The following is a 15822-nucleotide window of genomic DNA, read 5'->3' as shown; positions in this document are numbered from 1 at the left end:
AATTCGGTTTGTTTATTGTGGGACGGTTTCAAATTGTCAACTTTAACGAGGACGACAACAACGGTAACTGCATTTATATGGGCCGTATGGGTCACTTGTAAGCCCATTAAGTCACGTAGACCGGCCAACCGTTTCCCTCCTTCACATTTTAACCGCCCGATCAAAACCGAACCGCCCTTTCTCTCTCCTCTCTCTTGCTGGTGAAAACAGTAGATATGGCGATTTCATACTCTTTCTCTCTCTGTAATATACTTTGTATGTATATGTTTATCTGCATTTATTAGTTTATTCAGGTTGTGAATTTCGAGAATAAAGCGTTTCTCTTTCAATCGGATTCTCTCTGTCTTTCTCTGCAATTCTTTTCTTTGCTTTCCGTATAAGTTTAGTTAAAAGCTGCGCTGCAATGTATACAATCATTCTCATTCATCGTCATCCACCAAATTCGCCTCAAATCTGGTACGTGTAATGTTCATATCTAATTTTGATTAATTAACGTTAGATCTGATGTTTCTGTCTGTCTTATGTTTTAGTTTGTAATTATTAGAGCTTGAAATTTTAGTTCAATTTATGACATTGTAATCTTTTTACAGAGAGATTGCTGAGTATAGATTATGTCGAGTTTGAAATCCAAAAGGAGTTCAAGGCCACCAAGGCCTCAATTGAAGGAGAAGATTGTTATGTCTCAAACTAGTACAAGAGGAGATATTGATGATAAAAAGCCGCAAGTTCAGCTTCGTGGATTGATGAATAATCAAGAGCATCTCATCTTCCTACGTAAGAACTGCAATAGTTATGAGAAGTCATTAATTGAGACAAATGGAAATAAAGATGATGATGTTCTTGTAAAACATATGATGAATTTGCCTGACTACTTACAGCGTGTGGATGAAGGAGAATATGTTCAGGGAAAGGCTTTGAATTATGGGGTTCTTGATTGGCATCGTTTAGAGAAATGGAAGGGGAATAATAGGGTTAATCCAGCAAGAAGTAATGTCAATTCTTCTGCATCTGGAAGTGGGTCTGCTCGTTTGGGTACAGTTCAGAGAAAGCAAGTTCATTTGGTTAAGGAGAAAAGCCTCTATCAAGATGTCAAAGATTGTTCAGTATCAGTGAAGAGACCTCATTTCAAGGATAAGTCTAGGAGCAGAAGTTATTCTTCAGTAAAGGTTGGGATGGGCAGGGAAAATTTATCAGGTCAGAAATCTTCTGTAAACAAAACTTTAGCTTTTGAATTCAGTGGAAATGTGTTATCTAATACTACCACAGAAGAAGTTATTGGTGATCAGAGTGTTGTTTTAGAAGATAGAGTTGAATGTTCATCTCAAAATAACTGCCCACACACTTTGCAGCATTCACGAGCAAAGTCACTATGTGAAGGTGAATTGGAGGCTAGGAAATCAGTCGATTTCCCTGATTTAGTTCCATTTGAAGAAGACATTTATATGAAAAAGCATCCTAAACTACAAAATTCTTCACTTCCTCATACAACTCTTGCTTTACAAAGGCTGTCTCTAGATTGCGAGGTTTCTTCTGATGCTAATGTAATCAGCAATCAAGGAATCACAAATATTGAATCCAGAAGATCCAATTATGTCTCACACAGCGATCGTTTTATCAATGGTCTAAGCCAGTTGAAGAGAAGTCTCAGCTTTAATCAAGAATCCTATTCTTCTAAACAGAAGTCTGGTAAACTGACATATGAAGCTGATCCTGATGTATCTTCTTTGGGACCTCATTCTCAGATTCCACACTCTTGCCCACTTCTTGCAGGAGCAGAGGCCATGATGGATTCCAATTTGAGGTCATATAATTCAACAGATATTTGGAATATGAAACTTTCAAAACTGTCAAGTCAATCTGATCGATTTGATCTGGTAAGTACAGAACTTTCATTTTCGAAAGGTGGGAACCACCTGCCACCTGATCGTAGCTTTAGCTTTCGCCTTAGAAAGCGTCTTAGTAGAAGTTTTAGTTCAAGAGAGAGTTTCGATATTACACAGTATACTCCAATGAAGTGTGGCCCTGTTAACTCTGAAAAGTCTGATTCCTTGAATAAAAATGGCACTGCACCTGCCTCTAGAGTAAAGGTGAGCCCTCTAAGAAGGTTGTTAGACCCAATATGCAAGCGCAAAGTTGCAAAGCCAGACGAAGAAACAACTACGAACCAGGCAGCAGCAGCAGCATCATCATCAGCAGCCACATCTTTCCAAGCTGTTCTGGAAGTAGTTACATCAAGAAATGGATTCCCCTTGTTTAAACTTTTAGTTAACAATGACAATAATATTATCATTGCTATGAAAGCATCAAATCTACCTCAGAATGAAGATGCTCCCAGTTCCAGTTGTATTTATACACTCTATGCTGGCCAAGAACTAAAGAAGAACGGAAAATGGATGAATCAATGCGATAAAGGAAAGGGATGTGGTTTTGGTTATAACGCTGTAGGCCACTTGAAGCTCTACCTCCCTTATTCTCCTAGACGAATACAGTTAGGGGTGGGCCAATTTACAGTAAGAGAATCGGTTTTATATAGTATTGAAAATGGTGATGCAGGGAAAGAAACTCCAAAGCTAATAGCGGGTAGGGAGCTTGCAGCCATCATTGTGAAGGAAGAATTGAAAGGATTCATGGATTGTAATAATAGTAAGACAACAGTACTTCTGCCAGAAAAGGTTCATAGTTTGCCTAATAAAGGAGGAGAGCTTTCTCCTCTGATTGATAGATGGAGACATGGAGGATCCTGCGACTGTGGTGGCTGGGATGTCGGCTGCCAACTACAAATTCTCACAAATGAGGATCATCAGAATTCTGGATCATCAACTGATTGTTTCATAACCGATCATCTTCATCTCTTCCATCAGGTACGTGTGTAGTATACTACTTTTACTCATTCAACACTTAAATTCACTATTCAACATTTATTGGTTGTGATTCAGGGAGAAGAAGTTAAGGAGTTGGAGGAAAAGAAACCGATGTTCAGCCTGGCAAAATACAAGGAAGGGACATACATGGTTGAATTCAGCGGTTCAATGTCTTCATTGCAGGCATGCTCCATTTGTATTGCAGCAGTTGCTAATCAAATACCCTTTTGTGACGACGATTCAATATCGTCGCTCAATAATAGTGGACATATCTTCAAAGGCGACGAGGAGCCCATAAAGTATGTTTCATTTCCACCTGCATCCCCTGTTGAAAGAGTATAATAGCTAATAAATTGTGCATAATAAATATGGAAAGCCATTTTTCTGCTGCATTTTGTCATCTATCTGTCAGTGAAGCAGGTAAGTTAGTTATATAAACAATATAATAATTTTTATAAATAATATCCTTATAAAGTTATGATTATCACAAATACAAAGACATCCTTACATTAATATATATATTTTTATTAATTTAAAAAATCTCCAACTTAGAGAAATAAAAACAAATTCGATAGGAACCTGTTGAATAAACAGTGCAGATACATCGTACTTAATAATTGATGAATTTTGTAGGATATGGACTGGTGATAACTGATAAGGAACCATAGTTTTCTGAAGGTCATGAATCAATAGTTGATTTCTGTTGACTCTTCGTCTCTTTTCATGCATCACATGGCTTCTATTCCCACTGTCTCCTCCTTACTCGAAAACCATCTTTGGCAGATGGAACAATCTGGGGACTTATTTGCTTACTCGAAAACCACATGTTAGCTCTTCCGCCATTATTTACTAGTAAGTAGTCTGGCTATCATATATTCTGAAGTTGATCCAAATGATATCCGAACTGCAAAACCATACAATAACCAACAATTTATCAGCAAAACACCACCCACATATTCAATTTTCACTAACCATATCTTTCCAACATAGGTATTATTTCCTTGAGATTTTTCATCAGCAGCACTAAGCGATATAATATACTCAGTGTGAGCACATTGCCTACATCTTCGAGCAGCAGCCAAGAGAAATTTCCCCTTTTCTGTACAAAATGCACAAGCATCTTAGCTAACCGTCTTTAAAATCTACCAGTCCACTGATGACAAAATCTCTTGCAGGATGAAACCGTTTTACATGTGAAGTCCCACCCTTCCATTTCAAGCATAGTATTAGGCCTCTCTCTAATGCCGAAAATGATTTATTTGAAATTATGGATGACTGATTGCGGAGGAGGGACCATTTTGTTTTTGTAGATCTCAATTTCAGCAGCAACAGTTTCATTAGATATCTTACAAATAGAATCCTTTCAAGCAAATTTAATCAGATTTCACAGCAGCCAACATATATATATATATATAACTTCATTGGCCTAGCTATTTCTACCTTCATTCTAAGCTATGGGAATACTTATTAACAAATGATGTGTGAAGTTACTGAATCTAGAAGGTAAAACTACCACTACATCAACACACCTCAAACATAGGTAAGAAATTGTCCCAGTCAATCAACGAAGGCAAAGTTTTTAATGACATTGGAAGTAACAACTTTCCATTGAGCGTCCCAAAACAGACAATTTGGTATTGTATCCCATTTACCAATACAAATCCAAATCCTTGTAATAATAAGAAAATGAATTAACAATCTACAGACTGTGTGTACTCATAAGTGATTCCCATAAATTTTCCTTTCCAGTCAACATATATCTAGCCATTTTTTAAAGTTTTTATCAAATAATGAAAAGAAGAGTTTGTTCGTATCTTTGGACTTTGATATATTCATGAGAATTTTTCTAGCTCATGACAATATTAATGAACCTCGTGCAATAGTGAAGGACACTCATAAAGACTATGAGAAGATGTTTTTAACTCTCATTGGCCATGATGATGCTTAATGATATAATATAATGCCCCATCTTATTATTACAATAAAGTTGTGGAATTATTTTGTATTTTTTTTAATATTAAATTTTGTATTATCATAGGAATTTTAATAATATAAAGTTAAGTGGTTCATTAAACAACTAAATTATCTGTAAAAGAAGCAATTTTTTTTAATTGTTCAGAAGTTTTTGACATTAATATTTTATAATACAAAATCTGTTTTCACTAGTTTTTCTATCTATTCATTGTCTTTATTTTATTTGAAATAATCTTTTATATGAAAGGAGCAAAACCTGCACATTTAAACAACTATATCAAATAACATACAATACAGTTTTTTTTCTAAAATAAATAAATTCATTTTAAGCAAATATAATTAGATGTAATCAATTCAGACCGATCTGGCTCAATTATTGTACCAATACAATCCGAACCGAAAACATCAGATACATCGGTTATATGGTTGAATACATGACTTTAATATAAAAAACCGATTAATTAGAATTGAATATCGAGTCTATTCAAATAACCGAAACACGAGTACTTGAAATATATTAATTAATATTACAATTAATTAATAAATATAAAATATATTTACATTTTTGTTTATTGAGAAAAATTGTTTAAAATTATTGTTTTTGTTTAATAATTTTTTTTGTTTAAAATTTGTTTTTTACTTGATTTAAAATTAGTTTAAAACATATTCAATATAAGTTATTATTTGATATTGAGAGTTTATATATAAACAATAATTAAAGAGACATAATATCTTATAAATCCAATTAATCCGATATATAATCTTAATGAAGTATAATCGACGTAATAAAACTGAATTTAAATTTATCCAAAAATCAATCTAATTCGATTCGTGATTACTCCTAAAATAATAACAATTTATACTAACTTTGTAACTACACACCTAAGTGTACAATTCATGTCAATAACAATAAAAGATAAGATTTCTAGTTAATGGAGTATTTATGTAAAATCAAACTTATAGCTTTTATAAGCCAAACAAATAAGATTTGAAATTTGGTTAAAGCCTTAAAGGGTCTGCAACTTAATACGGTTTCTATTTTGAGAGTAGAAGGAGTTGATACTCTTTTAAACATCCTTAATTTGTATCATACATGATCAATTATGGAACCATTAGACCTTTAACGGCTAATTATTGATCAGAAAGTGTCATCATTTTGTCCATATTACTATATTCATATGAAAATGGTGGGTAAACAAATTATTTTCTCATAGTCCTATATATCATTTATTTGATCTTCTATTATTTAGGTATTAATGGGGGTTATTTTAAAAGCATTTTAATGTATATGTATATTGAATCCAACTCTGCATAGTTTAGTGTGAATACTTTAATTTATTAGGTTAGTTTAAATGAAAAAATCTTACTTAAAATGATTAAGAGGGAGTCGTGACTGTGGAGGGTTACGATAGTTATCTCGAAAATAAAGTCGAGTTATAATTTTTTTTGTCAATAAGTTTTACTTTGTAGATCAAAATTTCATTAAAATTTCTTTAACTAAAGGAATTATAATTACAGGGATTGTGTTAACTACTCCTTAAATTAAACATGAGTTACATTTTATTAACTCACTCAAATAATAAAAGGTCTTATCTAAAAAATCAATCAAATTAAAAAATAATACTTTTATCCTTTTTTTCACAATAAAATATTAATGAACTGATACATTTTTTTTTGATCGAATTTAATTAGAAAGGTTAACCATTCACATTATCCTTATAAATCAAATTCAATTTACATTAAGTGAGTTAAGCGAGTTGGTTCTAATTTGAACAGTAAATTATTGAGTTAGGTTAATGATTTAACCTTTCTTAAATAAATATGATAAAATAATATATATATATATATATATATATATATATATATATATATATATATATATATATATATATATATAAAAAATTGATTGATATTTTATTGTGAAAAAAGAATAAAAATATATTTTTTCTAGATTAATTTGATTTATCTTTTTTTTTCTATACAATTTATTTCTTATTTCATCATTATTTTGATGTGTTTTATAATGGATATCTTATTTGCATATTAAATTATCAATATGCTTAATTATCATTATTGATGAAAAAGTATCCATGTGGACACACCATCATAGATTTTATTGTTACCTAATGTTAAAATTATTTATTAAAAAATTATTTATTATATCTTATTTGTTTTTAAATATTAAAATATTTTTATTTATTTTTTAAAATTTAAATAAAATATATAATAACAATTTAACCCGTTACAAATTTATTATTTTATTAATATAATTGTTTTTACAAAAATCTCAAAAACCCATATCATTAGAAAATTTTCAGTTTGCACACAGATAAAAATATAAACAAAATAAATTTAATAAAAAAATTATAATAATTTTAAAATATATATTAAATGTTTAAAATTTTAAGAAAATTTTGAATTATTAATTTTATTTATGTAGATTTATTATTAAAATAAAATTTTAAAAATGTGTCAATATCTTTTATAATTAACTAAACTCTTTTTTCACTGTCAAAGTAAATAATGTTAGAAGTAACGAAGTGGGAAATAACGAAGGAACTCGTGATCCTTTAGCAGATATAGCAAAAACTTCTTACTTTGCCTTAAGCAAAGGTTTCTCTAGCTTCACCAAAAAACCTTGGACATGTCAAAAAAATTCAATACAACAAGGTTTTTGTTTTGTAAATAAGTTGTTACATGCAGACAATTTATACACACTAATATACAAACACTCATTTATATTACTCTCAAAATTAAATTAACAAAGTTGATGAGGGTCAAGTTGACCAGATATACATGCTTCACTTTTACCCTTATGTAAATTTAATTAATTTTCTCTGATGACCTAATTATTCTTCTTAGTTTTGAATTCTTGTTGATCGATCTTTATCTTAATTTTGTTTCTCATTATTCTATTTTCTGCAGCCCGATGGGATTTCCTTATTCATTTAAAAAAAAACCTTAAATGTAGTGAAAATATTTAAGAGTATTTAAGAATATTGTTGGGTATATGAACCCAGAGCAAGTCACATATTGTTGGGTTTATGTACATTTGTAGTGAAAATAAATTAAATAATTAAAAAAAGAAAAAATTACAATTTTTTTGACACAAGTAAATGTTTTATCATAATTTTTTCTTTCATTAGATTTTTTGTTATTATTTAAATAATTTATAAAAATACTCATTATTTTTTCATCAATTTTATGCTTAATCAAATTATACAATTTATTAATTAAAATATTAAAGTATTTTTTAAAAGTAAATTAATATAACATAGTTTTTAAAAATATATAATGATCTAATTGTGTTCCACTTATTAAAATAATTCTACACCACTCTAACTTATTAATTTTAAATGTAAACCATATTAATAAGACTAAATTCAAATCAAATAATCACATTTATCTTTAAATTATTATATTTGAGGTGAAGGACATGCAATGATTAATGTTAATTTTTTTTATTGTAAATATATGTTGTCAAATAATCAGACTCACCATTTTAATCCAATTTATTTTATGTGATATAAATTATGAAGAGATGACATTTTAAAATTTATATAACCCATTTAAATGATTAGTTATTATAATATAAAATAATTTATAATCTGAGTTAAAATTAAGTTTAGTGAAAAAATTAGTATATTTTGACTAATTACTTATTAAATATAATTATATAAGAAACTACGTATCAATATAATTAGATAAAGCTACTTGTAAAAGTTTTTTTATAAGATAATAAATTAAGATTAAAAAAAGTTAAATTCACTTTATTAAAAAAAAAATGGTTTGATGATAGATTTAGAATTTCTTTTATATGGAATTTTATTCTCAACCTTAGTTTTTTTATTAATCAAATTATTATATTTATTAAATAAAATATTAAATTATTCTTTATTAAATATTTTTATAATTTTATTATTAAATCATATTTAAGAGTATTTAGATAATATATATTTAAAAAATCTATTTTTTTTTTTAAATTAGTTCTTCATCCTAGAAAACCCCAAATCAAAACGTGCTCTTAAAGTTTTTTTTGTCAAAGCAATTTGACTTGATATGTTTTTTTTATCAAAGCAATTAAATGTCGATTTTTTTTTTTAAATTAACTTACATGGATTTAGGATTTTAAAGAATGTTTCTATCTCAACATTATTTCATCACTTTGCCCATTCTCTTTTTGAGTCTCTAGCTCTTTCAACCCAGTGATCGATCGATATGAGATCAATATGGAAAAAAGGTTGATACATTTTTTCAATTAACTTGTCTTGTGTTTATTTCATTTATTTTTCATTTACAAATACTCATATCTAAACTGGAGATTTGCTTAAACTTTAAGCGATACATCAAGAAAGTTACTAAAGAAAAAGAAGTGAAAGTTGCTGCAATGGATCCACATCCACCACTTCCAACTCATCCTGAAGTTTCTAAAAAAAAAGATGTGAAAGTTGTTGTAATTGATCCACACCCACCACTTCCAACTCCTCTTGGAGTTCTTAAAGAAAAAGAAGTGAAATAAGCTACAATGGAACCACATCCACCACTTCCTCCTAGAGTTCTTAAAAAAAGTGAAAGCTACTGCAATGGATCCACATCCAACTCCTCCTACAGTTCCTAAGAAATAAGAAAAAGCAGCATGGGATCCACAACGTCCAATTCCTAAGCTGACTGAAGAAGAGATTCAAAAGCCAGTGGAAAATTTTCATCACTCTACCTATTCTCTATCTAAGTCTTTAGCTCCTTCAATCTATTGATCGTTCGATATGAGATCAGTATGGAGAAAGGTAGGTTAATACATTCTTTTCATTAACCTTTCTTGTGTTTATTTCATTTATTTTTCATTTACAGATACTTACATCTAAATTGGAGTTTCGCTTAAACTTTAAGCGATACATCAAGAGAGTTCCTGAAGAAGAAGTAAAAGTTGCTGCAATGGATCCACTTTCAACTTCTTCCGGAGTTTCTAAAAAAGAAGAAGTTAAAGCTGATGTAATGGATCCAATCCACCACATCCAAGTCCTCCAGGAGTTTCTAAAAAAGAAGAAGTGAAAGTTGCTGCAATGGATCCACATCCACCACTTCTAACTCCTCCTAGAGTTCATACAGAAGAAGAAGTGAAACCAGCTACAACGGATCCACATCCACCACTTCCTCCTAGAGTTCTTAAAAAAAGAGTGAAATCTGTTGCAATGGATCCACATCCAACTTCTTCTATAGTTATTAAAAAAGAAGAAAAAGCATCAATTGGTTCCACGACGTCCAATTCCTAAGATGACTGAAGAAGATATTCAAAAGGCAGTGGAAAATTTTCAACACTCTACCCATTCTCTCTCTAAGTCTCTAGCTCCTTTAATCCAGTGGTTGTTCGATATGAGATCAATATGGAGAAAGGTAGGTTAATACATTCTTTCCATTAACCTTTCTTGGGTTAATTTCATTTATTTTTCATTTATAGATACTTACATCTAAACTGGAGTTTTGCTTAAACTTTAAACGATACATCAAAAGAGTTCCTAAAAAAGAAGAAGTGAAATATGCTGCAATGGATCCACATCCAACACTTCCAACTCCTCCCGGAGTTTCTAAAAAAGAAGAAGTGAAAGTTGCTCCAATGGATTCACATCCACCACTTTAAACTCCTCCTAGAGTTTCTAAAAAAGAAGAAATGAAAGTTGCTGTAATGGATCCACATCCACCACTTTCAACTCCTCCTAAAATTCCTACAGAAGAAGAATTGAAATCAGCTACAATGGATCCACATCCACCATTTCCTCCTAGAGTTCTTAAAAGAAGAAGAAGTGAAAGCTGCTGCAATAGATCCACATCCAACTCCTCCTACAGTTCCTAAAAAAAAGAAAAAGCAGTATTGGATCCATGACGTCCAATTCCTAAACTGACTAAACAAAAGATTCAAAAGGCAGCGGAAAAATTTCATCATTGTGCCCATTCTCTCTCTCAGTCTCTAGCTCCTTCAACCCAGTGATCGTTCGATATGAGATCAGTATGGAGAAATGTAAGTTAATACATTCTTTCCATTAACCTTTCTTGCGTTTATTTCATTTACAGATTATTACATCTAAACTGGAGTTTCACTTAAACTTTAAGCGATATATCAAGAGAATTTCTGAAGAAGAAAAAGTGAAAGTTGCTGAAATGGATTCACATTCACATCCACCACTTCCAACTCCTCTCAGAATTTCTAAAAAAAAGAAGTGAAAGCTGCTGCAATGGATTCACATCCACCACTTCTAACTCCTCTCACAATTTCTAAAAAGAAGAAGTGAAAGTTGCTGCAATGTATCCACATACACCATTTACAACTCCTCCTAGAGTTTCTGAAAAAGAAGAAGTAAAAGTTGCTACAATGGATCCACATCCACCACTTCCAACTCCTCATGGAATTCCTAAATAAGAAGAAGTGAAATCAGTTGCAATGGATCCACATCCACTACTTCCTCCTAGAGTTCTTAAAAAAAAGTGAAAGTTGCTACAATGGATTCACATCCAACTCCTCCTACAGTTCCTAAAAAAGAAGAAAAAGTAGGATTGGATCCACGACGTCAAATTTCTAAGATGAATGAAGAAGAGATTCAAAAGGCAGTGGAAAAATTTCATCACTCTGCCCATTCTCTCTCCGAGTCTCTAGCTTCTTCAACCCAGTGATCGTTCGATATGAGATTAGTATGGAGAAAGGTATGTTAATACATTCTTTCCATTAACCTTTCCTGTATTTATTTTTCATTTACAAATACTTACATTTAAACTGGAGTTTCGCTTAAACTTTAAGTGATACATCAGGAGAGTTCCTAAAGAAAAAGAGGTGAAAGCTGCTACAATGGATCCACATCCACCACTTTTAATTCCTTCCGGAGTTTCTAAAAAATAAGAAGTGAAAGTTGCTACAATGGATCCACATCCACCCTTCCAACTCCTCTTGGAGTTCCTACAGAATAAGAAGTGAAAGTTTCCGCAATAGATCCACATCTACCATTTCCTCCTAGAGTTCTTAAAAAAAAGTGTGAAAGCTGTTGCAATGGATCCACATCCAACTCCTCCTACAGTTCCTAAAAAAGAAGAAAAGGCGGCCTTGGATACACGACGTTCAATTCCTAAGCTGAATGAAGAAGAGATTCAAAATAAATGGAAAATTTTCATCACTCTGCCCATTCTCTCACTGAGTCTCTAGCTCTTTCAACATAGTGATCGTTCGATATGAGATCAGTATGGAGAAAGATAGGTTAATAAATTCTTCCATTAATCTTTCTTTTATTTATTTCAATTATTTTTCATTTACAGATACTTACATCTAAAATGGAGTTTCGCTTAAATTTTAAGCGATACATCAAAAGAGTTTTTAAAGAAGAAGAAGTGAAAGTTGCTGCAATGGATCCACATCCAACACTTTCAACTTCTTCTGAAGTTTCTAAAAAAGAGGAAGTGAAATCTTCTGCAATGGATCCACATCCACCACTTCCATTCCTCCTAGAGTTCCTACAGAAGAAGAAGTGAAATCAGCTGCAATGGATCCACATCCACCACTTCCTCCTAGAGTTCTTAAAAAAAAGAGTGAAAGTTGCTGCAATGGATCCACATCCAACTCCTCCTAAAGTTCCTAAAAAGAAGAAAATCAGCATTAGATCCACGACGTCCAATTCCTAAGTTGACTGAAGAAGAGATTTAAAAGGCAGTGGAAAATTTTCAACACTATGCCCATTCTCTCTTTAAGTCTGTAGCTCCTTCAACCCAATTATCGTTCGATATGAGATCAGTATTGAGAAATGTAGGTTAATACATTCTTTCCATTAACCTTTCTTGTGTTTATTTCATTTATTTTTCTTTTACAGATACTTACATCTAAACTTGAGTTTCGCTTAAACTTTAAGCGATACATCAAGAGAGTTCCTAAAAATGAAGTGAAAGTTGCTGCAATGGATCCACATTCACCACTTCCAACTTCTCCCAAAGTTTCTAAAAAAAGAAGTGAAAGTTGTTGCAAATTGATACACATACACCACTTTCAACTCCTCCCGGAGTTTCTAAAAAAGAAGAAGTGAAAGTTGCTGCAATGTATCCACATCCACCAGTTCCAACTCCTCCTAGAGTTGTTACAGAAGAAGAAGTGAAATCAGCTGCAATTGATCCACATCCACCACAAGTGAAAGTTGTTGCAATGGATCCACATTCAACTTCTCCTACAATTCCTATAAAAGAAGAAAAAGCAGCATTGGATCCACGACGTCCAATTTCTAAACTAACTAAAGAAGAGATTCAAAAGGCAGAGGAAAAATTTCATCACTCTGCCCATTCTCTCACTAAGTCTCTCGCTCCTTCAACCCAATGATCGTTCGATATGAGATCGGTATGGAGAAAAGTAGGTTAATACATTTTTTCCATTAATTTTTCTTGTGTTTATTTCATTTATTTTACATTTACAAATACATCCATCTAAACTAGAGTTTTTCTTAAACATTAAGCGATACATCAAGAGAGTTAATAAAGAAGAAGAAGTGAAAGTTGTTGCAATGGATCCACATCCACCACTTCCAACTCCTTCCGGAGTTTCTAAGAAAGAAGAAGTGAGAGCTGCTGTTATGGTTTCACATCCACCACTTCCAACTCCTCCTGGAGTTTCTAATAAAGAAGAAGTGAAAGGTGTTGCAATGGATCCATATACACCACTTCTAATTCCTCCCAGAGTTTCTAAAGAAGAAGAAGTGAAAGTTGTTGTAATGGATCCACATCCACCACTTCCAACTCCTCTTGGAGTTCCCACAGAAGAAGAAGTGAATTAGATGCAATGGTTCCACATCCACCACTTCTTCCTAGAGTTTTTAAAAAAAGAAAGAAAGTGAAAGCTGGTGCAATGGATCCATATCCAACTCCTCCCATAGTTCCTAAAAAAGAAGAAAAAATAGCATTGGATCCACGACGTCCAATTCCTAAAAGGAAGAGGAAAAGTTTCATCACTCTGTCCATTCTCTATTTGAGTCTCTAGCTCCTTCAACTCAATGATCGTTCGATATGAGATCAGTATAGAGAAAGGTAGGTTAATACATTTTTTCCACTAACCTTTCTTGTATTTATTTCATTTATTTTATTTTATAGATACTTACATCTAAACTGGTGTTTCACTTAAACTTTAAGCGATACATGAAGAGAGTTCATGAAGAAGAAGAAGTGAAAGCTGCTGTAATGGATCCACATCCACCACTTCCAACTCCTCCCAGAGTTTCTAAAAAAGAAGAAGTGAAAGCTGCTACAATGGTTCCACATCCACCACTTCCAACTCCTCCCAGAGTTTCTAAAAAAGAAGAAGTGAAAGTTGATGCAATGGATCCACATCCACCACTTCTAACTCCTCTTAGAGTTTCTAAAAAAGAAGAAGTGAAAGTTACTACAATGGATCCACATCCACCACTTCCAACTCCTCCTGGAGTTCCTATAGAAGAAGAAGTGAAATCAGCTTCAATGGATCCACATCCACTACTTCCTCCTAGAGTTCTTAAAAAAAGTGAAAGTTGTTGTAATGTTTTTTTTTAGAACGTTAAAATGGGACAAAGGATTAAGTATGTAGCCCGCAAACACACTTAATCATTTAACCAGGCGCAGAACTTGCCGCCTGACGGGCTCGAACCCAGGAACTTAGGGTTGGTATCCACCTCTTTTTGCCACTAGGCTAGAAGAGGGGATAAGTTGTTGTAATGTTAAACGTGCCTAAAACGTGAAAACTATGTTAAACTTGTCAAAAACGTGTTAAAAATGTCAAAAACGTGTTAAACGTGACAAAAACGTGAAAAACGTGTTAAACTTGTCAAAAACATGTTAAATATATTAAACTTGTCAAAATGTGTTAAACGTGATAAAAACGTGTTAAACGTGTGAAAAACGTGTTAAAATGTCAAAAACGTGTTAAACATGTCAAAAATTTGTTAAACGTGTCAAAAACGTGTTAAACGTGCCAAAAACGTGAAAATGAGTTAAACGTGTGAAAAATGTGTTGTTAGTGTGAAAACGTGTTAAACATGTCAAAAACGTGTTAAACGTGTTAAAAACGTGTTAAAAATGTCAAAAACATGTTCGACTTTAAGTTATAAGATGATTAGTTTATATTGGATTAATAATAGAGATTTAAATTAAATTTATATAATTTGGTTAATTTGGGTAACCCTGACCCAACCCATATTCAACACAACCCATACTAACCCAATCCAAATTAATATTTTGGGTTTAGGTTAGGGTTAAGTTTGGTAAACCTAAATTATGCTCACCCCTAATTACAATAACTATATTAATGACACTTCCCAACTACCATATTAATTATATAATGATGGATAAGTTGAGTGTGGTTATAGTGATAGGTTGAGTGTGGTTATGGTAATAGATGAAGTGTGGACAAGACATTTTGCTTTAGTGTGGTTTTGGTTAAGTCTTGTTTGGTTGTTCCTCCATTCTTCTCTTTTTTGAAATGTGTAATGACTTTGATGAGCCTCTACTTCTCTTGATCGAGCTCTCACACAAATTGGCCACGACATGTTGATTTAGTTTTGATGTTTTTCTCTTCTTTTTTTGAAAAATTTAGTTTTAGTGTTATTGTTAATTTGTTACTACTATGGAGTTAAATAAAACTGAGATTTCATTCAAACTGAGGATTTAAATTTTGGACACTATTGAGATTCTCATTTCCTACTAATAATATTGGATTTAAATTATTAAAATTCGAATTTATAATTTTGGAGAATAGTTTTAACTCTTATTCATTAATATTTATTTTAGTGGAGCCAATCCCAAAAGAAAACAGTTCAAAATAGTTTTGAATTTTCTTATTATTTATTAGTTATTGTTATTTATTTATTCTTTCACTTTTGAACCTTTTTATATTAAGTCATATAGTTATTTATTAATAATTTTTATTATAAATTGTCACATTGTTTTAACAAGAAAAATGTTGCAAAAATTTCATAATGATGTTAACATTGATAATTGCAAA

General features: G+C 31.7%; 1 protein-coding gene across 1 annotated transcript; it reads left to right on the top strand.

The window, feature by feature from the left end:
* Nucleotides 1-199: 199 nt before the first annotated feature.
* On the top strand, nucleotides 200-3291 carry LOC124920093. The gene is made up of 3 exons (XM_047460496.1): nucleotides 200-456; nucleotides 591-2861; nucleotides 2937-3291. Exons 2-3 carry the CDS (start codon nucleotides 612-614, stop codon nucleotides 3201-3203), a joined length of 2517 nt encoding a protein of 838 aa, XP_047316452.1. The 5' UTR covers nucleotides 200-456; nucleotides 591-611; the 3' UTR covers nucleotides 3204-3291.
* Nucleotides 3292-15822: the final 12531 nt, after the last annotated feature.

Source organism: Impatiens glandulifera, chromosome 1, assembly GCF_907164915.1.
Source record: "Impatiens glandulifera chromosome 1, dImpGla2.1, whole genome shotgun sequence".
Classification (NCBI taxonomy): domain Eukaryota; kingdom Viridiplantae; phylum Streptophyta; class Magnoliopsida; order Ericales; family Balsaminaceae; genus Impatiens; species Impatiens glandulifera.
The sequence above is the reverse complement of the archived record's forward strand: the minus strand, read 5'-3'. Positions and strand labels throughout refer to the sequence as shown.